Source organism: Eleutherodactylus coqui, chromosome 4, assembly GCF_035609145.1.
Source record: "Eleutherodactylus coqui strain aEleCoq1 chromosome 4, aEleCoq1.hap1, whole genome shotgun sequence".
NCBI classification, from domain to species: domain Eukaryota; kingdom Metazoa; phylum Chordata; class Amphibia; order Anura; family Eleutherodactylidae; genus Eleutherodactylus; species Eleutherodactylus coqui.
This window is the reverse complement of record NC_089840.1, coordinates 46,755,567-46,779,532: the sequence shown is the minus strand read 5'-3', so window position 1 is coordinate 46,779,532 and position 23,966 is coordinate 46,755,567. Positions and strand designations below refer to the sequence as shown.

The 23,966-nt window shown below is 46.4% G+C and overlaps 1 protein-coding gene across 5 annotated transcripts in view; it reads right to left on the bottom strand.

Moving 5' to 3' along the window:
• LOC136625280 (beta-1,4-galactosyltransferase 3-like) overlaps nucleotides 1-23,966 on the bottom strand; it is a 58,663-nt gene that overhangs the window by 17,800 nt on the left and 16,897 nt on the right. For 4 of the 5 annotated variants that reach the window (XM_066599353.1, XM_066599355.1, XM_066599357.1 and 1 more), the window contains exons 2-3: nucleotides 20,682-21,072; nucleotides 5,016-5,251 (exon numbers count right to left, since the gene is read on the bottom strand). In XM_066599353.1, coding sequence (XP_066455450.1) covers nucleotides 5,016-5,251; nucleotides 20,682-20,919 — 474 coding nt within the window. In that variant the 5' untranslated portion in view covers nucleotides 20,920-21,072. Of the gene's footprint in view, nucleotides 1-5,015; nucleotides 5,252-20,681; nucleotides 21,073-21,215; nucleotides 21,397-23,966 lie in introns of all 5 variants that reach the window. The other variant, XM_066599354.1, reaches the window with a different exon arrangement.

The following is a 23,966-nucleotide window of genomic DNA, read 5'->3' as shown; positions in this document are numbered from 1 at the left end:
CCCGTGGCCGCTGCCGGCAGCAAGCTCCGCTCCCCTCCCCCCCGTGGCCGCTGCCGGCAGCAAGCTCCGCTCCCCTCCCCCCCGTGGCCGCTGCCGGCAGCAAGCTCCGCTCCCCTCCCCCCCGTGGCCGCTGCCGGCAGCAAGCTCCGCTCCCCTCCCCCCCGTGGCCGCTGCCGGCAGCAAGCTCCGCTCCCCTCCCCCCCGTGGCCGCTGCCGGCAGCAAGCTCCGCCCTCCCCCCCGTGGCCGCTGCCGGCAGCAAGCTCCGCCCTCCCCCGTGGCCGCTGCCGGCAGCAAGCTCCGCCGCCCCCCCCCCCCGTGGCCGCTGCCGGCAGCAAGCTCCGCCGCCCCCCCCCGTGGCCGCTGCCGGCAGCAAGCTCCAGTGTTGGGCCACCTCACACAATGAGCCCCCACTGCAGTTGTGTGGTATGCCTCACTTAGATAGGTCCAGCAATTCTGAATAGATGTTATCATAATCCAGCACCTGTTTGCATCTGGGAAGGTCTTCAATTTCTTCAATCCCGCATCAGTGGTACAAAGACTCAGAAAGGCGATAGGAGGCATCTAATAAAAGCCGTGCGCTCCAAGCACGTAATAAAAATAAATGACGCTAACTTCCCACCTTTCACACTCACCTTCGATCAAGAGATCCGGAATCAGCAGGAATAAAAAATGTGATTTATCTGTATTTATTCTGATTAATTTGTTGAGGGAGAAGTAATGATGTTCTGATACAATCCTCAGCGAGCGGTGCGATGCCCCGTCAGCTGCCAGCCGCCAAGAATAGACGAGTAATTAATTTACGTACAGGAAATAGACTGCGAGAGGCTGGAAAGTGCCAGCTGTACTACCTCGACCAGAACCCGTACATGTGTCCACCACGGACTGAGCCAAGATTCGGAGAGTTAAAGGGCATGTGCCTTTACACAAGCAATATTCCTAATTGCTCCGGATAAGAGTTGTTTACAAAAATAAAAAAAGTATATAAAATTAGATTTATAAAGAAAGGTAGTTTTGGAACTGGAGAAAAGTAAAGCCAGTTTTGTCTTTTGTCCCACAATGCTCCTCTCCATCTGAACTGCATCACTAAGCATGCCAGGGTGTTAAATGGATTTGAAAACCCATTTCAAGTAGCCCATTAGGCTCAAATTCAATATTGTGATGATCATGTGTCCAAACCAATGGCCACACAAATCTGCAGGTTGAAGGGAAACATTACTACCAAAATTGTGTGGCCCTCGGCTGCCACGTGTAGGGGGTAGATTTTGATGCATGCAGCTACCGTGTTGAAACCCAGCCTTAGGATATTCTCTATTAGTAGAGGAGAGAGTCCTGATGAGGAACTATTCGGCAGATTACAGAACAGCTAGAAAAGCATCTCTGGAGGACCTAGGCCATCTGTATGGTGCAATACCCTACTTCCCCTTGCAGTGGTGCTGCAGGGAAACTGAGTACTTTCTGCTAGGTACCACAAAAACAGATATTTTTACTACAAAGCTGCAGGTACCATCAATGCAAAAGAAAAAAGGTTTATCTAAGGGATGGAATTAAAGGAGTTTTCCCTGAAAATACTATTGATAACCTATCCTCAGGATAGGTCAATAGTTAATCTGCTGGGGTCTGCCACTCAGGACCCTGCTGATCAGTTGATCGACTCTTAGCACCGCAATAAAGAGGGGTTGGAATGGAAACTGTTGCTCTAACCCCAGTATATTAGCTGGTGCTTGTAACTGCAGGCTGGGACCTCATTAACCCCTTCCCGCTTAATGACGTACCAGTACACCCGCGGGCAATAGCCGCGATAGGCCGCGCGGGTGTTCGCAGCTATTAACCATTTAAATGCCGCTGTCAATTCTGACATTCCCCCGCGGTGAGATCGGGGGAGCCGTGCAGGTGTCATGGCAGCCGGGGTCCTACTGAAAGGCAGTCTGGTAAGGCAGCCCTGGGCCTATCAAAAAGCAGTATGACGTAATGCTATAGCATTACGTCATACCACAGGAGCAATCAAAGCATCGAATGTTAAAGTCAAAGTAATGTAAAAAAAAAAAAAAAAAAGGAAATCAAAGTTTTTTTTAATCGTAAAAAAAAAAAAAAAATGACCGCAGAAAATAATTGAAAAAAATTACGTCTTTGAAAAAAAAAAGTAGTATAGTAAAAAAAAAAAAAAAAAAAAAAAATACCACCATTGAAAAAACAAGCCCTCATACAGCGATGTAGATGGAAAAATAAAAAAGATTTACGATTTTTTTGAAGGGGGGGGGGGGGGGGTGGAGGAAAAAACGAAAATGGAAAAAGAAAAAGGGGCAGCGTCATTAAGGGGTTAAAGTCAATGCAAGCTGTGCCTGCAGTTACAAGTGCTGGCTACTACACCGCTCTGACCCCTGTGTATTATGGTGTCGACAGAGAGCGCCTGCTCAGCTGGGGTCCTGAATGGCAGGCCCCAGCTGATACACTCTTGATGACCCCTTTCAGGAAGCAGCTATCATCTATGGTACTACTCCACTTACCTTCTCAGAACCTACTGATAACATCTCCTGGAGTGAAGGCAACAAGGTGAAGGCAAAAACAGAAAGAAAGCTGCATCAGACCTTAAAAATACAGACTAAGACTACTTATATTCTGGAGAACTTGGATTTTCCTCAAGAAGGGGTGAGGGAAGGTTTCTGTCCCAGCCCGCTGCATCCTACTCTAAGGCCTCATGTCCACGGGCAAAAGAAGAATTAAAATCCGCAGCGGATTTTAACTCTTCTCCTGCCCGCGGATCCGCATCCCATAGGGATGCATTGACCGCCCGCGGGTAGATAAATACCCGCGGATGGTCAATAAGAGGGATTTTTAAAAAAATGGAGCATGAAAAAATCTGGACCATGCTCCATTTTCGTGTGGGTCTCCCGCGGGCTTCTATTGAAGCCTATGGAAGCCGTCCGGATCCGCGGGAGACCAAAATCGGAATTTACTTACCTGCTCCGGATCTTCCCTTCACTGCGGCTTCATCTTCTCTCCGCCGCGGCCGGATCTTTTTTCTTCGGGCCGGCGCATGCACGCGACCGACGTGCCCTGCGCATCCGCCAAGCCGAAGAAAGAAGATCCATCCGCGACGGAGAGAAGATGAAGCCACGGCGAAGGGAAGATCCGGAGCGGGCGAGAGGCAAGTTAATTCTTAATTTTAGCGCTCATGTCCGCAGGGCAGGAGGGACCCGCTACGGATTCTCCATGGAGAATCCATAGCGGGCCTGATTTTCCCCGTGGACATGAGGCCTTAGGCTGGGTTCACACAGGGCGGATTCCCGTCGGAAATCTCGCGGTTTGGCCGCAGCAAAAAACGTGAGATTTCCTCCTGGAGAACCGCCGCGGTTTAAGCCGCGGTGGCTTTGAAGCGGCTCGGCCGCATGCTTTTTCGTTGCGGCCGGCGCTCCCATAGAGGAGAGCGCGGCCGCAACGTAAATAAACAAAAAAGGAAAGGTAAATAGACATGCTGCATCTTTCGAAACCGCGGATCGGGAGGCCGCAGCCGCGGTTTCAGACGGATTTACCGCAGCGGATTAGCCGTCCCGTATGGACAAGGTTTCTGAGAAATCTCGTCCACATGGCTGGCTAATCCCGAGATTAGCAACCGCGGGCGGATTTGCCGCGGTTTTGCCGCAGCAGATCCGCCCACGGCAAATCCGGCCGCTAATCTCGAGATTAGCCAGCCATGTGGATGAGATTTCTCAGAAACCTTGTCCATACGGGACGGCTAATCTGCTGCGGTAAATCCGGTTGAAACCGCGGCTGCGGCTTCAAAAGATGCAGCATGTCTATTTACTTTTTTTTTTTGTTTATTTTTGTTGCGGTCGCACTCTCCTCTATGGGAGCGCCGGCCGCAACGAAAAAGCAAGCGGCCGGGCCGCTTCAAAGCCGCCGCGGCGGTTCTCCCGGTGGAAGTCTCACGGTTTTTGCTGCGGCCAAACCGCGAGATTTCCGACGGGAATCCGCCCTGTGTGAACCCAGCCTAAAAGTAGAGCTCATAAGAGTAGAAAGCTGGACCCACCCTGCTGGAAATACGAGATTCCTGGACCAAGGGGGCAAACTGGTCTTCTCAAAGTGGACAGAACAGTCATAGGGGGCACTCGGGAGCCTAGTGATCGCCAATACATCTATGAGGGACCTCAACAGGTGCATGGTGTCAGGAAGAAGCCAAAGTTATGAGAAGTGTGCTAGTACCCCAAGTGTGGGCTATATGGTTTGATATGCTCTTCTTACCTACAGTACATTCACCTGAAATGGTACATAATACAGTTTCGGAAAAATACAAAACAGGTTTCTACAAAAACAATAAGGAACCCACCAGAGGTGCAACTTAAAACTTCTGGGCCCCAATGCAAAATCTGTAACAGGGACCTAAACTATAATGCTTTATTCATAGTACTGGGCTCCCTATATGGAGGAGAGAGGTCTTATGGCCCCCCCTAAGGCTTCTGGGCCCGGGTGCAACCGCATCCCCTATAGTTACGCCCATGGAACGCACCACCAAGACTAGCGGTTTCCAACAGGGGTTTACCAGAACCCTGGGATTTCATGGGGCCCCTATGAGGGGGATCAGTGCAGTGGTTGCTAGGTCTGGACTGGCAAAGAAGACTGGCATCAAGACGTGTAGAGAGGCCAGGGCCTTGTAGATAAGATGGGGATGTGAATAGGTAGCTCCCTCATCCCAATCCGATCTGGTTTCGATTTAGGGATCTGGAGCGAATTAATTTAGTGGTCTAGTCTGGTGTCTGAATATATTATTCTGCTTAAAAATAAGATTTTTTTTCCCCCAGTTCAACAATGGATAAGTACTTGCATATTACTTGTTTTTAGTCTTTTTTTTTAACTTTTGGGGAAAAAAAAAAAAAAAACCTGAAAATTTTTGTAATACAGGAATTTTTTCCCAAGGGTTCCCCAATATGAAAGGGGTTGGAAAACCCTGCCTTAAACTTCAACCAAGAAATCTATAAAAAGTTGACAAGGGTCTAGTCCACTGAGACAAGTAGGTTACCTGATGGACCACAAATATGGCGTAGTGTAGCTGTTGACGTTGCAGGAAGGGGTGAAGGTAGTAGAGCAGGATCCGGAGGTGAGCCTCTCTATTCCGGTGTGGTATAATAACAGCGGTTCTGTACCTTCCAAAGCAGTGTCGGGGGCTGAAGTAACCCCCGGAGGTCACATAGCGGTTTTTCAACTGGATCTTCTTCAGACTTGGTGGTTTGGTGAAACTTATGGATAAAGGACCAACTAAAATAAGAGAAAAGTTATAAATTACTTCCAGTAGATGAAACTTGTGAAACAATCATAAGACGGCCGATGTATCCTGGAATGAGTGTCTGAAACAAACCAGATGTCCGAGCATTAACCATTGTCCTGATTGGAGGGGGTCTAAAGTAGGGGGAAAAAAACAAACAAAAAACAAACCCAAAACATTTCCATACACCCCAATAGTGAACACTGAGTTCATAGAGAGGTCCCTCTGCTCAGGGTCGTCATGTTTTGGGCAGAGTGTAGAGCGGCTACAAAGTATCTCTCACTTTGGAGGACCTCTCCTGTCCTGGATTACATAGACAACCCATTGATGCCAATGGGCACTGTTTAGTACTTCATTTCCCCTGTGGTGGTGCTACTGAAAAGTTTAACACGTATTCCCCAGACCCACAGAGGTGCACCGCTCATTACCTGGCAGACTGCTGCCTAGTGTCCAAGCAGCGGGACCCTTGGTGGTCAACTTATCACTAGAGCCTTCTAAGGGCCCTTTTTATGTATCTCGACCATCTTGCAGATTCTTGTTGAATCACGAGAATCTCAACAACAATCGTTCGTTTTCGCAGCTTCTGTTCTCTTTATCTCCATACCTGGCCAACAGATTTCTGCTTTACTGTCTTTTATCCTTCTTACTGACCCCCAACTACATAAACTACACCCCATCCAGCGATACAAGGGTTAACTCCGCCAGCGCTGATCCTCCACGGAGCACTGTGCTCTATTTAATCAGATTTAACTGACTCTGTTCTGTATGGACTGCCGCTGGAATATTACCCATTTCTTCATCCTAATTGCCTCATACCTCTGTGGGTTACAATCACAGTAATTAGCTGTGGGAGCGCCGGCTGACCCAGAGGATACTTTGGCTCTGATTCTCTGTCAAAAAACAAAATGTATATCCCGTGCTGTAATGTCTGCGGCGCGCCGGCCCGCTACTTCGGGTAATGACTTTATACTAGAGGATAGTACAATGTGTGGATGATAACCCCCCTTAGATGTTACATGGGGGCAACCGAGAGTTCACAACCCATTAAAAGTTACACATTAGATGCAAGTCCAAATATCTAGTGTGTATGGGGGGCTACAGACTCTCCCCCCATGGCAGATGCCGAATGGGATCCTCACCGATTCAGATCATGCACCCTGTAGTGTCCGTATGGACAGCGGTGCTGGGAACCAGCTGACCAGAGGGGATCCTGAGCAGCAGACCACCACCTATCCTGAGGTCATCCATAGATAATCCCAAGTCCTGGACAGCGCCATTTAGAGGGGTTGATGTAGGACATGTTTTACCTGTCATGCAGAAACCCCAGCCGTAGCTCATCCCAAAGCGTATGGTAGCGGGTGCTCACGTATGACTACCCCTACTTCATTCACTTTAATGGGACCGCTGGAGAGTGCAAATGGAGCGGTGGGGCACATTCCTCGTGCCCTCCCATCGTAGTAAATGGAGCACTGGTGTGATGGGCGACCACTGCTACCGTACACTTTAGGGACAGCCGCGGCTGGAATGTCTTCATGATAGGTAAAACATGTAATGAGACGACCCCTGTAAAAGCTCCCCGATAAAGAACAGGTCCCTGCAAGATCGCGGTAGGGGGCGTCTGAACATTTTTAAAGTCTAGGGTTGAGCACTTTGGTAGAAACTGACATAAGGCTGGTCTCACACAATGCTTTTTTTTTTTCTCTTTGCAGCATTTTACTGTTTTTTATGCGTTTTTGTGCGCGTTTGCTTTCTTTTTTGCTGCGGGTTTTTTTTGCACAGTAAAAAATCCCAACTTTTTTCCCCCATAGCAAGCGGCAGACAAAGTGCAGTATTATGCGTGCAATTGCTAAATTTTTTACGCAACCCAATCACTTCAATGGGTGGTCTGTGTGTGAAATACACGCTAAAAACACCAAAAATAGGAAATGCGTGCAATTTTGCGGGAGTAAAATACGTGGGGCAAAAATACTAGTATGAGAGGCCCTATAAAAATACATGGGGGCTTAGTGCTGCGTATTTCACGCATGCGAAACGTGCGGCAAAAAAACCCTGCTGACATCAGAGTGGCATCAATGGGGTCCACCTAATGCTGCTGGTGTCTGTTGTGAGGACAGACCCTTAGACCAGAATCACATGACTAAGTGGATTTGGGTGTGCGTGAGCGTAGCATCTACAGAACGAATGTAGCTTTTTTGCGCACACATCTGCGTATCTTACTCTACCTTTTGTGCTTGCTAGCCGTACAAAATTGCCCGTGCAAAAAAATATGCACCCAGCCATAATAAGTCTGAGTTAGGACAGATTTGCAGTGCGGCGTCCGGTGCGGGATGCAGTGTAAAAACGCAATTTCCCACGAGTGGAAATCGATGCTGCGATTTTGTGCGGGCTACGCACGGACAGCTTCCACTGAAGTCAATGGAAGCCGTTCGTCCTGCGGCCATTCTGCAATCATCATTACAGAATGCCCGAAGCATCGCCATAGCGATGGCGCGGCACCCTCTGTACTGCGCATGCGTGCTGGAGCGCAGGCCCGCACATCCGCAGCACAGAGAAGACGACGCTGAACAGGTATGCAGGGGTCACCGGCCGGGCACCGAGTCGAACTCCGCTGCGGTATTCCGAATGCGGGGTCCGATCCGCCCGTGAACAGGAGCCCTAAAAGAGGTGTTCTTTTTCCTGCGCAATTACAGTGTTTCACAAATTACCTAATGTATTTTGTGTGAATTTGCGCATCCCCATTGACTTATATGGGACATTTTGTGTGCAAATGCGCAGGAAAATACACCGTGCTGCGGTTTTATTTATGCGTGACCTAAATGTGCAGGAAAAATCTGGGCATGTGAACGAGTTTATTGAAATCAAGGGGTTGTATTCTCTGCGTATTGTGCGCAAATACACTCATGTGAATCTGGCTTCAGACAGCCCAGTGATTTCAATGGGCACAATGTAATGCCTCACTTCACCTGCGGAAGCGCTGCAGGAGAACTGCACACTTGCTGGAGGTAGCAGCAGAGGATTTCCAACCCCCATATTTTTGATAAATCCTAACAAAAATGAAACTGTTTAAAGCAGACCACCCCTTTAATAAGAAAAATCCCATTTCAGCTACAGCAGGCAAAGCGGTGACTGCCCCCCACCTGTAAGGTTAGAGGCCTCGGCGTACTCGTACCGTGTCTGATCCCTCATTTTAAGGTTTTCGATTACAGTAGAGGATAGCAGACAAATCTCTCCTGACCGCTCCATCTTTATTTTGACCTTTCGAGCCCAAACACCTTCCATCTGGTAAAATACCGCGAGTGTCAGATGTGACCTTTCATCTGGACATTCTGCATTTTGTATGCCAGACCCGATGGGGGAGATGCCTTCAAAACCTCTGACATGTGAGAGCGCAGCGTGTTCGTTCCTGCCGCATTCACTGGCGGCTCGGAGAACTATAGTGAATAATCTGATCCCGTAAATAAAACATTAGCGCGAGATACCGCGCTTCGTAACACCGGCTTAGGAAAACATGTCCGCTATTCTTATTTCCAAAAGCAGCGTCATTCTTGTCCATGGGGATTGTCTGGCATCCACTTACGTGAGGCTGAACGGAAATAACAGACAAGGCCTACAAACAAGAATGGCGCAGTTATTGAGAAAAAATATATAACTTTGTTTCTCCTGTCATTTAACCCTTTTTTTGGCGCTGGCCAATTTCTGCAGACGTGGTAATTGGGATTATGCAGGTAAAACAATGCCAGGACCTTCCTCCTCGCCGACAACACTAATGAGCGAGACGTTCGCAGCGCTCCTTGAGAGACGTGGCGAGGTGAAGGGAAGACGCTAATGTAATAGGAGGAGACAGCATCACCATTAGGTAGCAGATTGACAAACACTCACTGGCCTGCAGCGACACCGACAGGTGGAGGTGAAAAAGGTGAATTATGAAGAAAAAGGCCGACACATTGTGGCTTGAGGCACACAGACACAACTTTCTCCGTTATATTAAGGGATCCAACTAAGGGGGTTTACCACCAACGATTTCTCCCCTGAGTAGGGATAAATGTCCGAGCGCTGAGGGTCCAACTACTACGACTCTAAGACAGGCGAGTCTACACACCCCATGTCAATAGAGCTCAACCGCCACTCCATTCTGTGGGACTGGCAGATATCAAGGAGCTCAGCAATCTCTTTCCAACCCATAGGAATGAATTGCGCGGCGAATACACATGCGCACCCCCCCCCCCCTTCACATGGGCATTCAGACTTTCCTAGGGTCAAAGAGGGACAGATGGGTGTGGCCAGGGGCGGGGCTTATCACAATGTATGATTTTACCTCCGTTGTTATAAAAAAGTACAGGGCTGGTTCAAAAAAGAGAGGGAGCAAATTCCACAACATTTCTGCATACCAAAAAACAAAAAAAAAAAAACACAAAAAAACTGTACTATTGGTGCCGTCTGGGTGTGTATCTGGCCGCGGCGCCACAAAGTGATTACCAGCTGGGCAACTGCGGCACCCCGGCTGGTGATCACCTTCTTGGTGACCAGAACAGGACAAAAGTGTCCTCCTCCACACAACAAGGTGGCTCTCCTCAACACAACCGCCCATCATCTTTCAAATCACCCCCGCCACTGACTTTGGACCAACAACGGGTGTAGGGGGTAAAAACAAGCTGTACTAGATGGACATTGTCTCCCTTCAGCCTAACATTATATGTTACTGCCGCCATACGGACTCAGACTGCAGTCAGTGCCGCCTTCTCTTTGCCGGTCCAGGCTCACATGCAGTTCACAGCCACAGGCCGGTTTTTGACACTAGGAGTAGGACACACAGCTTTGGCTGGCCATGATGAAACCACTGTCAGTCAACCTCATCTCGATACTAGACAAGAGCGGTCAGGACTTCGGAGGGCAGAACAGAGAATCCCCGCCACACGCTAGACCCGAAGTGACCAAGTCCGACGGTCACAGTGCTGCAAGTGCCGCCCACTGACTCGGCTTCTGTACAAGCTACAGCAAGGTACTACCTGAAGCCTCGCCTCCTCCAAATTCAGCCTGTGCTGGCCCCCTTCCTCTTTGGGCCACATTCAGTCATCCTGGGCTGCATGTAGCCGATGGGCCACTGGTTCAACACCCCTGCCTTAAAGGGTTCAGAATACGTAAGCGCATGACATTGTGTTGTGTTGGATGTTTTGAAACAAAAGAGGACAGCTTTTAATGTTACATTCTAGAGGTTTAATTGATATTTTGCTCCTGATGGGAGAGTAACATACATATATATCGCCTGCTGGGGAATGCCAGCTATAATGTAATATACAACAAGGGTGCAGCCCAGCAATTAGCGCTGTTATAAGCGTGTTAACAGCGCTCATGTAATAGTACCCGGTCGTTCTGTTCAGACGGCAGAATTCATTGCAGAACTTTCTGCGTAAATTCCGCCTTTAAAAACTGCATCAAATCTGCATCTCCCTGCCGTGGATTTTGGTGGAGATCCACATGTGGATTTAGCCAAGGAAATGGGCAAAATCTGCGAGCAGAATACCGATGTGGGAAAATCATCATTTCTGCGTCAGCATTTCGAATTGTAGATCCAAACCAATAATTGTGACAGAAAGTCATGGATTTTGACATTTTTTGAGGTGGAATTTGAAGCAGAAGATTAAGGCACAATTCTGCCTTGTGAACATACCCCTTGGCTACAGAAAACACAAGGATACAACTTATTTATAAGAAACAGACCTAATAAGAGGGGAGGAGGTGTTGTGTTGTATGTTAGGAAAACCTTCATCTCCACAGAGATTCAAACTTCAGAGCTGGGAGTTCGGTAGAAACTGTCTGGGTAAGAATACAAGGAGAGAACAACAGAAAGGACACTGTTGTAGGCATTTACTATAGGCCACCTGGACAAGCAGAAGATATGGATGAACTCTTTCTACATCAGATGGCCAAGCTCTCCAAAAAGCACAACATAGTGATCATGGGAGATTGTAACTATCCAGACATTTGTTGGGAATCTCTCTCAGGTAAAAGTAATGGATCCAACAAATTCTTATCCGCTCTTGCTGACAACTTTATCTTCCAAAAGGTCGAAGAGAAAACAAGAGGATCCGCTATCTTGGACCTAATTCTTACCAACAGGGAGGGAATGGTTGAGGGAGTAAGGGTGGCTGGGACCTTAGGAGGCAGTGATCAAGCGATCCTTGAACTTTGGATAACAAGCGGAGGAAGACCTGAGAAAACTCAGACCTCAAGGTTGGATTTCAGAAAGGCAGATTTTAATGAACTCAGAAAGAGGGAAGAATCAATGGCTGGATGTTCTTAAGGGCAGAAATGTCCAAGAAGGTGGGGAAATATTGGGTAATGAGATTCTAAAAGCACAATCGTTAACAATCCCTAAAAGAAGGAAGAATGGAAAGCATTTAAAGAGAGCAGGATGGATGAACACAGAACTTACAAACATGTTACAAATGAAGAAAAATATGTTTATCAAAAAGGAAAGAGAAGGGAATATCTAAAGAAGAATATAATGGGGTCTGCCGAAACTGTAGGGCAATTGTCAGAAAAGCTAAAGATAATAATGAATTAAGGCTTGCAACAGAGGCCAAAAGCAATAAAAAAAAAGATTTGGGGGTATGTCAAAAGCCAAAGAAAAATCAAAAGATGCTATTGGATGTTTAGATGAAAATGGTGTATTGGTTAACCCCTATGTGACCAAGCCTGTTTGCACCTTAATGACCAGGCCAAATTTTGCAAATCTGACATGTGTCACTTTAACATGGAAAAACACCAGAAAGGTTTTGCATATCCAAGCGATTCTGACATTGTTTTTTCACCACATGTTGTACTTCATTTAGGCGGAAAAAATAGACCGACAGAATTTGTGTTTATTTATTAAAAGCGCCAAAATTGGGAAAATTTTGAAAAAAATCGTCATTTTTTCACATTTCCAACTGCAATATCTTAAATATTTGCAAACATAATATAGAAATTTTTGCTAAGATTTATATTTCCACCCGTTTACTTTATTTTGGGCGCACATTGGAAAAACTTTCGTTTTTTTTTTTAACCATTTAGGAGACGTACAAATTTAACATTACTTTTTAGCATTTTGAGAAACACTTTGTTTTCCTACACCAAGCCAAGATTGGAAAGGCTCAAGTTTGTCAGAATAATAGATACCCCCACAAATGACCCCATTTTAAAAACTACACCCCTTAGTTTATTCACTGAGGGGTGTCATGAGTATTTTGACCCCACAGTTTTTTTTCAAGAATTAATTCAATTAAGGAGAAAAAGTAAAATTTCATATTTTTGCAAATCTATCATTTTAAAGACATTTTTTTCCTATAGTTTACATGAAAATGAGGATTTACCCCCCAAAATGGATACCCCTGTTTCTCCCGTGTTCAGAAACATACCCATTGTGGCCCTAATATTATATCTGAGTCCACAACGGGGCCCAAAACGAAAGGAGTAGTCAGTGTCTTTCAGAACAGAAATTTTGCTTGAAGTCCTTTTAGACCCCATAGCACACATGTAGAGTTCTTGAGCGCCCAAATCCATAGAAAACCCCCACAAATGACCCCATTTTGAAAACTAGACCCCTTAAGGAATTTATGTAGGGGTGTATTGCATATTTTGACCCCACAGTTATTGAATGAATTTAAGCCAAGCAAAAGAAAAAAATTAGAATTTTTGTTTTTTTGGCAATTCTGTCATTTTAAAAACAGCTTTTTTTTGTACAGCACACATATCAAGGAAGACATGCACCCAGAAATGGATACCCCTGTTTGTGCTGTTTTCAGAAATATACCCATTGTGGCCCTAATCTTATGTCCGCATGCACAACGGGGCCCAAAATGAAAGGAGTAGTCAGTGTCTTTCAGAACAGAAATTTTGCTTGAAGTCCTTTTAGGCCCCATTGCCCACTTGTAGAGTTCTTGAGCGCCCAAAACCATAGAAAACCCCCACAAATTACCCCATTTTGAAAACTAGACCCCTTAACGAATTTATCTAGGGGTGTACTGTGTATTTTAACCCTACATTTTGTGAATAGATCTAAGCAAAGCAGTAAGAAAAAAATTACAATTTTCATTTTTTGGGCTATTGCGTCAATTTAAAAACAGTTTTTTTTGTACAGCACACATATAAATGACAACTTTTACCCCAAAACGGATACTCCTGTTGGTCCCGTGTTCATAAACATACCCATTGTGGCCCTAATACACTTACAGGACACATGGCTAGGCCTACAATGAAAGGAATACCCGTTAGATTTCAGGGTACAACTGAATAAATTCCAGTCCCCATTGCCCACTTATAGAGTCATTGAGCGGCCAAAACGATAGAGAACCCCCACAAATGACCCCATTTTGAAAACTAGACCCCTTAACGAATTCATATAGGGGTGTACTGCGTATTTTGACCGCACAATATTTGAATGAATCTAAGCAAAGCAGAAGGAAAAAGTTACGATTTTCAATTTTTTTGGCAATTTTTTAAATTTAAAAACAGTTTTTTTGTACAGTGTACATAGGAATGAAGACGTTCACCCCAAAATGGATACCCCCGTTTGTCCCGTGTTCAGAAACATACCCATTGTGGTCCTCATCTACTTACAGGACCCATGGCTCGGCCTATAAAGGAGGGAACACCCGTTGGATTTCAGGGCACAACTGAATAAATCCCAGGCCCCATTGCTTATTTGAACGGAATAAAAATTGACTCCCTAAAATTTCCCCCCCGCCCACACCCACTCCGCGCCCTTTTTGGCGTTCGCAAATCTTAGATAAAAGTAATAATGTGAACTGTGTGGTATTTCCGAAGATAGGGGTAATTACGGAGGCTGGTTGGAATGGGCCTATGGGGCAATAAAACCGGGTATCCCCCCTCCTCTTATGCTTTTTGGGGGTCATTTCTTGACCTCAGTAGCGGGTATGGGGTGTAAAAAAGTGGTGTTCCGTGAGTCACTGTAAGCTTGATGAGGTGCGGCGGTCTCACATAGAAGGCGCTCGACAAGCTGCTCCTGGAACTGCAGGAAGGCGAACGTTCCCGGGGCTTCTTGTAAATTACGTATTACAGGTAGCGGTCTGAATAACGCCGGGCCCACGCAGCCGTGGGTGGAATCCGCTTGCGGAGGCCCGCAGCGGATCCCAGCTGTGAGCCCAGCTGTGATCCTGCGTACGGCCGCGTAATGTATTGCGCATAACTGCCTACTCACACAGGCGGTCATGTGCAGTACCTTTTTTTTGTTTGCATTTCCCGCACCGTCGCTTAGCGATGACGCGGGTTCCCGCAGCCCGTATACAAGGTAGTTGCGTATGGGCTACGGGTATATCCGCGACCATGGAGCACAATGGGCTCTATGCTGCGGATAGCCGCGGTAAAATAGAACCTGCTGCGTTCTCTTTTCTGCGAGTGGATTACACAATTCCGACCCGCTAATGTGAGCGGAATTGGGTAATCCAATGCGATTGATCTGCGTATTACCGCGGATCAGACGCATGCGGAATCCGTAATTCCTATCCGGTCATGTGAGACCGACCTAAGGTAGATCGCTACCTTTTTATCACGTGACCGGGGACAGCTCAACGAGGCCACCCGTCACTGCTTCAGGCTCTCGGCGACCGTTGGTCGCTGGGAGCAAGGAGATTTTAAGTTTCCTGGGCTCCCCGACTCCTGCGCATGTGTCCGGTGTTTTGCCGGCGGTCGCATGTGCAGAATACGGGTAAGTTCACGGATGAGGATTGCATCGGGGTTCAAATACGGAGGCCTCCGGTAAAAAGTTTCATCTCCTCTCATCGATCGCATCGGTGAGGGGAGATGAAACTTCAAATTTTTTTTAAAAACTTTTACGTGATCGCCATTATCCATTGGATAACGGCGAACACGTGATCAGGAACCGCTCACCGTGGCCCGCCGTGAAATCCCCGGGCTCTTGGCTCAGTTTTGTAGCCAGGAGCAGGGAGATTTTCAATTATCCTGGCAATCCACAGCTTTTGCGCATGCGTCCGCCATTTTGGCGACGGGCGTGTGCGCAGAAGCTGGGGTAAGGTCCGCGGATAAATCTAGGGGCCTTATGTGCGTACTTTGATCCTCCCTCACGGATATGATCCGTAAGGGGAGATGAAACGTACACTTTTTAAACTTTTTTTTTTTTTTTACTTTTTCACACTTTTTTTTTTACTATACATGATCACTGTCATCCACTGGATGACAGTGATCATGTCTCCAGTGACATCCCTCTGTTCCAGGCTACACATGGCAGCCTGGAGCAGAGGAATTTTAAATTTCCCGGGGCTCGAGCCCCTCTGTGCACGCGCCCGATGTCAATCATCGGGCGCGCATGCGCAGACGGGGATTCGGGGCACCCGGGACATCGGGGACGACTTAGGTGAGTATTTTCACCTCCCCTCATGGATCCGATCCATAAGGGGAGGTGAAACTAGCACTTTTTTAAAACTTTCCAAACTTTTTCGCGATCGCCGCTATTCGATGGATAGCGGCGATCGCGGGCCCAGGGACCGCTAACCGCGGCCACCAGTAACACCTCCTGGTTCCCGGCTACCTTCAGGAGCCGGGAGCCAGGAGGTTTTGAATTTGCCGGGGGCTCCCCGGCTTCTGCGCATGCCCGTGACGTAATCATCTGGCGCGCATGCGCAGAAGGCCGCCGGCGGGTCCGGGAGGACCAGATCTCCGGGGGACACTGCCGACAAGACAGGTGAGAATTTTCAGCTCCCCTGATGGTTCTGATCCATCAGGGGAGCTGAATAACTTTTGGGGCCCTTTTATTTACTTTTTTTGCGATCGGCGCTATCGATTGGATAGCGCCGATTGCAATGCCGGGGGGGGGTCCCCGCTGCCCGGGATGACAGCTCGATGCTGTCGGCTACCTACGGGCACCGATAGCATGGAGCTGTCACGTCCTCAGCCCAACGGGGCTCTATTCTCTGCAGGACGCATGTTTTTACGTCCTCAGAGAATAAAGCCCACTTGCTGAGGAGGTAAAAACACTATGGGCTGGTCGTTAAGGGGTTAAGAATGATGTTAAGAAGGCCGAACTTTTAAATTCCTATTTTGTATCTTTTTTCTCTCAGAGAGTAGATTGGACGTCAACTGATCTTCCCTGTGCTATTGGCGGAATAAAGGAATGCAGGCTATCTGTAAGCAGAGAGATGGTGAGGGAACACTTAGCTAACTTAAATGAATTCAAGTCTCAAGGTCCAGATTAATTACATTCTAGGATACTAAAGGAAGCAGCGGAGGTAATTGCTGGACCATTTGCCATAATCTTTGAAAATTCCCTGGAGAACAGAAGAAGTCCCAGAAGATTGGAAAATGGCAAATTATAGCCCTATCTTCAAAAAAAAAAAAAAAGGTAAGAAGGTGGATCCAGGAAGCTACAGTCCTGTGAGCCTGACTTTCATAACGGGAAAGATCTTTGAACAACTTATTAAACAGCATGTATGGAAGTATTTGGATAGGAATGGAGTAAGTAACCAGAGCCAGCATGGGTTTGTAACAAACAAGTCATGCCAGATGAATCTAATTTTCTTCTATGACAGAATCACCCACTGCGTTGATCAGGGACATATTATATATTAGTGGATATATTATATCTTCACTTTAGTAAAGCATTTGACCAAGTACCTCATACCATACTAATTGAAAAAAAATTACCAAATATGGGATTGACAAGGCAACTGTTAGGTGGATTCACAACTGGCTGAGTGATCATACTCAAAGAGTGGTCATAAATGGCTGCACATCCAAGTGGAAGAATGTATCAAGTGGGGTACCACAAGGCTCTGTTCTAGGCCCAGTGTTGTTCAACATTTTTATAAATGATTTGAAAGAGTGATGTGATGGGAAACTGATCAAATTTGCCAACGACACAAAGCTAGGAGGGATAGCTAACACTAGGGAAGAGAGAGTATTCAAAAAGATCTAGAAAAGCTTGCACAGTGGGCACCGACTAACAAAATGGTATTTAACAAGGAGAAATGCAAAGTCCTACATCTGGGCAAGAAAAATGTAAAAAGCACATATAGAATGGGAGGAATTGAGCTAAGCAGCAGCACATGTGAAAAAGACTTGGGTATACTAATAGATCATAGACTGAACATGAGTCAACAATGTGATGCAGCAGCCAAAAAGGCAAACACAATTCTGGGATGTATTAAGAGAAGCACAGAGTCTAGATCACGTGAGGTCATTATCCCCCTCTACTCTTCCATAGTCAGACTTCATCTGGAATACTGTGTCCAGATAAAATCATGCAATTTTTGCGCAATGCGAGAGTGAATGAAAGCACAGAATAATGAAACCAATGATTTTCAATGGTTTCCTTCACATTTGCAACGTTTTCACTCATGCGATGTTGCGAGGAAAAAAAAAAATCCGGCATGTCCTATCTTTCTGCGTTTCGGGGTGTTATTTTAAATTTCCCATGTTTCCATATGGAGCCTCCTTTTTATCGCATCGCAAAGCACGAACTTGAGATTTTTGTGCAATGCGTTTTTAACATTAGAGTCCTATTAACATTTGCGCAAATAAGTTCAGCAAAATCACGCAGGGGAAAAAAATGCACAGAGAGATAAAAAAAAACGCAAGAGGCAGTGATATTTTTGCAAGAAAAAGCAGTGCTCACACTCCAAAGTCGCGGGAAAAAAAGTTGTGATTTTGCCAGTGTGAAGGAGCCCTCAGGATGTTATTACATGTGCGTTTCTCCCCAGCAAAATAAATACACAGCGACGCCAATTGCAGCCCGAAGGTGAACTTCTCAGTTCAATGATTATGAATTCAAGCCTTGATTGCAATCAGCGCTTCTCTGGCTGCATTTTGCAGGGGAAATCCACTGCCATTTAATAGCAGCCTTAGGTCACACTGGCGAGAAAATCGCGGCAAATCGTGTCTTTTTTGCCTTATCTTTTGAGCGTCAGTGATGCTTATTCTTGCAAAAACAATCGCTGACGCTTGCAAATTTCTCACGCAATTCTTTAGGACTTTCCAAGGTTTAAAACGCATCGCACGAAAATCACAAGTTCGTGCTTTGCGATGCGATAAAAAGGAGGATCCGTAGAGAAACATGGGAGATGGAAAAAAGCAAAAACGCAGAAAAATAGGGCATGCAGCGATTCTTTTTCCACGCAACATCGCAGGAGTGAAACCATCGCAAATGTGAAGGAAACCATTGAAAATCATTGGTTTCATAATTCTGCGTTTAAAGGACACATCTGGAACTAATTAGCCATTTCAAGGGGAGGATCTTGTATGCCCCGCGCAAATGAGCATGTCTTCGGGCGAAATGGGCACAGTAAAATACGCCGATATGTGCGCAAAAAACCATTGCTTGTTCCACAAAAACACAGGACTAAAGCGTGCACGCAAATGTGCATAAAAAAACCCGTGTGAAGAAGCCCTAAAGCTGCTCTCCCACTTGCGCTTTTTTTTTACCGCGATTACTGTGACGTTTTGAATGTCCTATAGTCTACTCTATTTTGTCGCGTTTTCATTATCCATCACAAGGATGCGTTAAAAACCGCTGTCGCACACAATGACCTGCATCTGAAAACAGTAAAATCACAGCAAAACACAGCAATCAAAATCACAGCATTTTGCCGACTGTGTAAGAGGGGCCTAGGGGTGCCTTCACACTTGCGAGAAAATCGCGTGATGCGAGAGCGAGTCAAAACTCAGAATCCTGAAACCAATGATTCTTGATGGTTTCATTCCCATTGTAAGGTTTTTCTCATGTGATGTCCTATCTTTCTGGCCTGTCCTATCTTTCTGGATTTTGCCATTTTTTTTTAATCTCCCCATGGAGCCTCCTTTTTATCACATCACAATGCACGAACTTGCAATTTTCGTGCGATGCGTTTTTAAACATCAGAAATGTATTGTCTATTGTGAGAAAAACGCAAGCGGCAGCGATGTTTTTGCAAGAAAAAGGATCGCTGGCGCTCAGACGTCTCATGAGCAAAATTGAGATATTGCGACGATTGGCAGTGTGAAGGAGCCCTGAGGGTGCTGTTACACGCTGTGTGTTTCCACTAATTGCAGTTGGCAGCCGGATGTGTCAGTGACTACGAGACGTTCATCCGCCGGCTGTAATCAGTGTACCTCCTCCTGCGTGTGCAGCGTGTAAGAACACCTTTAGGGCTCATTTCCACAGGTGTATTTGTGCTCCGTGTTAGGGCTCATGCCCTCGGGCGTATGCGTAAAACGTTGCTGGTCTACTAGCTGTATTTCAACCATTTTTCAACCATACGGCAGAAACTGCATATGGCTGCGTATGGCACAGAGCATGCCCACGTATCACACGCGCAGTGACTTTAAAAAAAATAAATAATCCCAGCTCTGTTTCAGAGTGGGGACACACATGAAAACGCTGACCATATGAATTGTATCATTTATGGACAGCGTTTTATACATCGCCCATACAAAATGTATAGAGTTGATGCTGCGAGGTACGCAGAGAAATAGAGCATGCTGTGATGTATTTCTCTTGCTCATCTACACGCAGTCTGTACGCTCCGGTGTGCATGGATCAATGAAAGTCTATTGACTCCATTCACCGCGTATCACGTGTCTGTGCAAGCCAGGAATAACATTATGAAATGGGTTTTGATGGTGGAGCGACTGCATACGAGCCTAAGATCACCATGCACAATGCCAAGTAGCTGCTGGAGTGGTGTAAAGCACTTTGTCACTGGAGGGATGAATCCCTTTTCAATACCTAGCAGTCTGATGGATAATTATGGATTTGACTGATGCCCGGAGAACGCTACCTAATGTGCAGTGCCGGATGTAAAAGGTTGTGCAGGAGGGGTAATGGTTGAGACTGTCCTCTAGATTTGCCCCCTTATTTCCAATGAAGGGTAATGTTAACGGAATACAAAGTCCTTTCTTACAACTGTAGCTTCCAGCTTGGGGTGAGGCCCTTTACTGCTCCAGCAGGACTCCATTCCCGTCCTGGTGCGGCCACCCCAGACCAACAGATTTAAGACAGAAACTGGCATAGATGTAAGCCAGGTCAGACCTGGCGTACATTTTTGAGGTGGTGCCGAGATAAGCCTAATATATAAAGATATGTATTAAGTGCATTGTGTGCTGGGGTCAATTATACCAAGACCAGCGTTGGAAGTGCCGGCCTTGGTATAGGTTTCCCATAGTGCGATAAGTTTGGTGGAGGAACTCAAGTGGCTGCAGAGTCCGGACCCGAATCCCATCCAAAACCGTTGGGATGAATTGAGATGCCAATTATGAGCCAGATCTTCCCATACATCAGTTTCTCAGCCCACCAGCACAAATTGCCAGAGACGCTTTGCAGAACCAGAATGGGCACCATAGTACTTGCATGGACACTTCTACAGTATATTGAACTTAATTTGTCTTTAGAGGATTTATAGATTTTGTAACAAGAAGTCTACAGGAAATACCTACCAAGTACTGGAGACTTGATTGGGCAGTATTGAGTCTTCACTGCGCCGGAGTCCGGAATGAATAAGCTCAGGTTGGTGTAGACATCTTGGGTTTTCGAATAATCCCATTCAGGATTGGTTCCAAATATTCCGTGAAACAAACTGGAGGCTTCACGACGGTATAGCAGCAAAATAAAGAGCACCTGAGAGGCGGCTAAACACATGAAGAAACACCGCTTGTCTATCCGGCCCAGGAACATTGTGCCGGCTGCCCTCGCCTCACGTGTTAAGGATTTGGTGGACTTGGAATGTTTCAAAGCTGGGAAAGAATCCAACAGGACGTACAGGCATCCTTCCAAGACTAGATGCAGGTGGAGATAGAGAACGGGCCAGACCTACTCCGGGGACATGTCCTGAAAATGAGAAAACTATCAACAAACTGCATGCAGTACACACAGACAGCTAAAATATAAAAATGTATCTAAAAGAGAAAAAATGTAGACATTGCAAACACATAACATCAACATATTAAGTCACTTTGTAAAAACGACCTTACACTGATCTCTTACTCCAGTCACATCTAAAGTTGCATTCAGAATTCTGCCTTTTTTCTGTTAGGCTCTTTTCAGAAGCCGCTTTTTTTCTGCAGTGTCGCCTCTATCCCAAGTTTCCAGCTTGTACATAAAAACTTGAAAAACTAAGATGTTCTGTTCAGTTTTCGGCCATTATACAGTTTTCTGCATAGAAAACAGAAACCGGGATTAAAAAGCAAGGTGTGAAAAGAGCCTTAAAGGGGTTGTCCCGCGGCAGCAAGTGGGGTTATACACTTCTGTATGGCCATATTAATGCACTTTGTAATATACATCGTGCATTAAATATGAGCCATACAGAAGTTATTCACTTACCTGCTCCGTTGCTGGCATCCTCGTCTTCATGGTGCCGTCTAATTTCAGCGTTGCGCAGAAGGGTCTTCTCCCTTCTCTTGGGTCTCGGCACGAGCGGCGTTCTGGCTCCGCCCCCTTCTACGCGTCATCGCGTAGCTCCGCCCTGTCACGTGTGCCGATTCAAGCCTCCTTATTGGCTGGAATCGGCACACGTGACGCGGTGGAGCTACGCGATGACGCGTAGAAGGGGGCGGAGCCAGAACGCCACTGCTGCCGGACTGAGCCGAAGGCAGAAGACCCTTCTGCGCAAGCGCGTCTAATCGGGCGATTAGACGCTGAAGTTAGACGGAGCCATGGAGACGGGGACGCCAGCGCAGGGAAGGTAAGTGAATAACTTCTGTATGGCTCATATTTAATGCACGATGTATATTACAAAGTGCATTAATATGGCCATACAGAATTGCTGAACCCCACTTGCTTTCGCGAGACAACCCCTTTAATACTTCCCTGTTGTACCATCCAAAAGTAACCAAAATGCCAAAGCATTTGGGTCAAGTTACCGACCATTTAAGGCAGTGTTCCCCAGTCCTCAGGGACCGCCAACAGGTCATGTTTTCAGGATTTCCTCAGTGTTGCACAGGTGATGTAATTATTGTCGGTGCCTCAGACATTGCCACAGGTGTTCTTACCACAGGATATCCTGAAAACATGACCTGTTGGTGGTCCCTGAGGACTGGAGTTGGGGACCCCTGATTTAAGGGACTAGATCACCAACATTTGTTTTGTATTAAAGGAGATGTCCCGCGCCGAAACGGGTTTTTTTTTTTTTAAACCCCCCCCCCCGTTCGGCGCGAGACAACCCCGATGCAGGGGTTAAAAAAACCACCCGCACAGCGCTTACCTGAATCCCGGCGGTCCGGCGTCTTCATACTCACCTGCTGAAGATGGCCGCCGGGATCCTCTGTCTTCATGGACCGCAGGGCTTCTGTGCGGTCCATTGCCGATTCCAGCCTCCTGATTGGCTGGAATCGGCACGTGACGGGGCGGAGCTACACGGAGCTACACGGAGCCCCATAGAGAAGAGGAGAAGACCCGGACTGCGCAAGCGCGGCTAATTTGGCCATCGGAGGGCGAAAATTAGTCGGCACCATGGAGACGAGGACGCCAGCAACGGAGCAGGTAAGTATAAAACTTTTTATAACTTCTGTATGGCTCATAATTAATGCACAATGTACATTACAAAGTGCATTATTATGGCCATACAGAAGTGTATAGACCCACTTGCTGCCTCGGGACATCTCCTTTAATTAAAAACAAATAGTGTAAGATTTTAGATTTTTCTAATTTATTTTATTTTCCGATGGAAGATTTTTAAAAATTCTGTTCTTTATACACGACTATGAGGGCGGCTATCTTGCCTGAGCTACATTTAACAGCATTAAGAGAATTTAGAGATATGCTTTACAGCAGCTTCATGGGCCATTCACACAATGGACAGGAGGAACCCACTGACTTGTATGGGAGATGTTCTGAACTTCTTCAGAGGCTATATTTTGCAGGGAGGGGAGAAGATGATCACAGCTTGTACCTATTGTGAAGGGTGGATCCTGTGTAGTGATGAGCGAGCATACTCGCTAAGGGCAATGGCTTGAGCGAGCATTGCCCTTAGCGAGTACCTGCCCGCTTGAGAGAAAAGGTTTGGGAGGGAGCTGCGGGGAGGAACGGAGGGGAGGTCTCTCTCCCTCCCCCCCCCCCCCCCCCCCCCGCTCCCCCATGCTGACTGCCACAACTCACCGCTCCCCCGCGCCAGCACCTGAACCTTTTCTCTCGAGCGGGCAGGTACTCACTAAGGGCAATGCTCGCTCGAGCAATTGCCCTTAGCGAGTATGCTCGCTCATCTCTAATCCTGTGTTATCTACATATAGGTGTCACCTCTCAGTGTAATCCTGCCTGTGAGGTTAGTAAGACGGCTGCAAAAGTCTTCTCTACAGATCAGGAAGTTACAGAATAGTATTAGGCTCTGTGGTCAGTGGAAAAAAATGCAGGATTTTATGCATTTTTTCCCTTAAATACAGAATATGATCAAAAGTTTAAAAAAAAAATAAAAAAAATTAAATCACCAAAAGTATAAAAATATATTCAACACAAAAACGTGAGTTATATAAAAGGTCATTTTCTAATGACACATTGCCTTTAAAAATGGCAAAATATCCATTATTTTGGCTTTTCCTTCTCTCATCATCAGTATAGTAAACCCTATACTCCAGGACTGGTGTGTTCGAAATTCATTGTCAGTTCATTCCATCATATTTAGATAAAAACCACAATTTAATTACAAACCATAAAATCCAATTAAAACAACTATAATTAGATAAACGGCGGGGCTCTCGCGGAAACACATAATACGACAAACTATAATATAG